The sequence below is a fragment of the Emiliania huxleyi genome (assembly GCF_000372725.1).
Source record: "Emiliania huxleyi CCMP1516 chromosome Unknown EMIHUscaffold_1714, whole genome shotgun sequence".
Lineage (NCBI taxonomy): Eukaryota > Haptophyta > Isochrysidales > Noelaerhabdaceae > Emiliania > Emiliania huxleyi.
This window is the reverse complement of record NW_005200866.1, coordinates 1-1919: the sequence shown is the minus strand read 5'-3', so window position 1 is coordinate 1919 and position 1919 is coordinate 1. Positions and strand designations below refer to the sequence as shown.

Genomic DNA, 1919 nt, shown 5'->3' with positions numbered 1-1919 from the left:
GGTAGACGACGCGGTGCCGAACATTTGCTCAATGGTTGCATCACCGTCCGTGTAGACGTCTGCAACCCATTTTCCGGTGACCGAACCAATGTCGCTGCACGTCGGAATCGTATAGCACCCAATTTGATCGAGAGAGTTCCCGGCACCTCCGAAGAAAGAAACGATTGCGGTACCCTCGGGAGCCTGGCAAGAGTGCGCATCGCCTCCATTGCCTCCGTAGACTGCCGACTTTCTTCCATCAGCGAGCTCGAACTGGAGCTGATCAACCACGTTCCCCGATCGAATCGACACCTTGGTAATGTAGCTTGAACCAACGTTGAAGGTCTCACTGGCGCTCCCGCCGCTGTTATCGCCGTGCGTGACTTCGTGGCCGTCCTTGTAGGTGATCACGAGCCGGTCAATCGCGTTCCCGCTCCACACTTGAATCGAGGACACACACACCCAAGGATGAAGGCCCGAGCGTATTGTAGTCGTCAAACGCGTCGCCGCCGTCGCCGCCGTAGGCGCTCTTCACCGGGTCGTTCGTAGAGAGGGCCCTGCCGTTTGTGGCAACTGGCGCGCTGTGCGTTGTCGCTGCCTGGAACATGCAAGTGGCAGCGCCGGGGTGAGAGTGCTGGCATCGGCGGCGCGCATGTGTGCGGCGGATATCGTGTGTGTCAGTGCCAGTGCACGCACCAGGGCGAAGAACACTGCGGTCGACCAGGCTCGCATGGGACCGGAACTGGAGAGACACTCGGAATCGCCGGCTCGGGCGCTTCCGTTTTCAGTGTGTGTATGTAGCCCTTACTTTCATACTCTCTCTCCTCTAGAGCTTTCCCGAAAAGGAGGACCACTGCTGACGCGTTTTAACGCTTTACCACTGTCAATGAACGTAGCGCCTGCAGCGCTGGCAGCCGCTGGCTGGCCACTGGCATTTGTAGATTAAAATTTCTTACTTAACTTCAAGCCCCCCCTCGGTCCGAGACTAGAGACAGAACCCGGAGATACATACGTCAAAGGGACTGTGCGTCTGTGCCCCCGCCCCCTTGGCACTCATGCCTCTCTGGAGACTGGACAGGGTGGCCCGCCACAAGGACCCCAGGAATTGCGACTCGCCGCTTTCCTCCCGCTGTGATTCTGTGTGAGCTCTGTGTCTTGTTTACAAGGACCCCAGGAATTGCGACTCGCCGCTTTCCTCCCGCTGTGATTCTGTGTGAGCTCTGTGTCTTGTTTTGCCAACAATACACCTAAAGCCCCCACTTGCCCTGACTGCACAGGATAGCGTGCCCCGGAGACGGCGAGACATACTGGAGGATTTCTTTTCAGCCGTGGTGTGTTACTGCCAGTGTGTACACAGTGCGCGCCAGTCCGTGGGATGTATTGACCGCGCAAGATATAAAGGGTGTCCTAAGGGCTCTGCTCGCAAGGCGCCCGCGTCGCAGACGCGGTACCATTGACAAATCTGCAATATACCCCCACACGAGCAAATAGCAAAATCATCATCGCAAACCCTGTCACTGAGGGAGGGTGTAGAGGATGTAGAGTGTAGAGCACTGTAGAGCTGTAGAGATGTAGAGCGCTGTAGAGCTGTAGAGCTCTACATCCGCCGCGTGACGAGGCGCCTGCGTTGTAGAGCGATGTAGAGGCGCTCTACAACGTGAAATCTCTACAACAAACTCTACATCATAAGCGGCGAACGAGGCACGGTCGCTCTCCGACATGAGGCGCGTTGCACTTGCCAGTGCTGCCCTGGCCTTCTGTCTGCCCGCCCAATGGGTGGCAGATGCCTCTGCTGCTGTGGCATGCCTCACGGCTGCGACTGGCCGGCGCCTCGGCGCGTCAGCTCGGCTCGGCGTAGCGATCGTGGCCAGCGCAACTCGCCTGGACTCAACGCTCAGCCAGGAGCTCCCGCACGCGCTGGCGCGAGTCATGGCGCAGGG

At 58.5% G+C, this 1919-nt stretch overlaps 1 protein-coding gene across 1 annotated transcript; it reads right to left on the bottom strand.

Annotated features, from left to right (window-relative positions):
* Positions 1-111: 111 nt before the first annotated feature.
* Positions 112-459, bottom strand: EMIHUDRAFT_49747 (hypothetical protein; the record flags this gene model as incomplete). The annotated part of the gene is made up of 1 exon (XM_005784193.1): positions 112-459. A coding segment is annotated over one exon (348 nt), but the record flags the coding sequence as incomplete, so codon positions are not given.
* Positions 460-1919: the final 1460 nt, after the last annotated feature.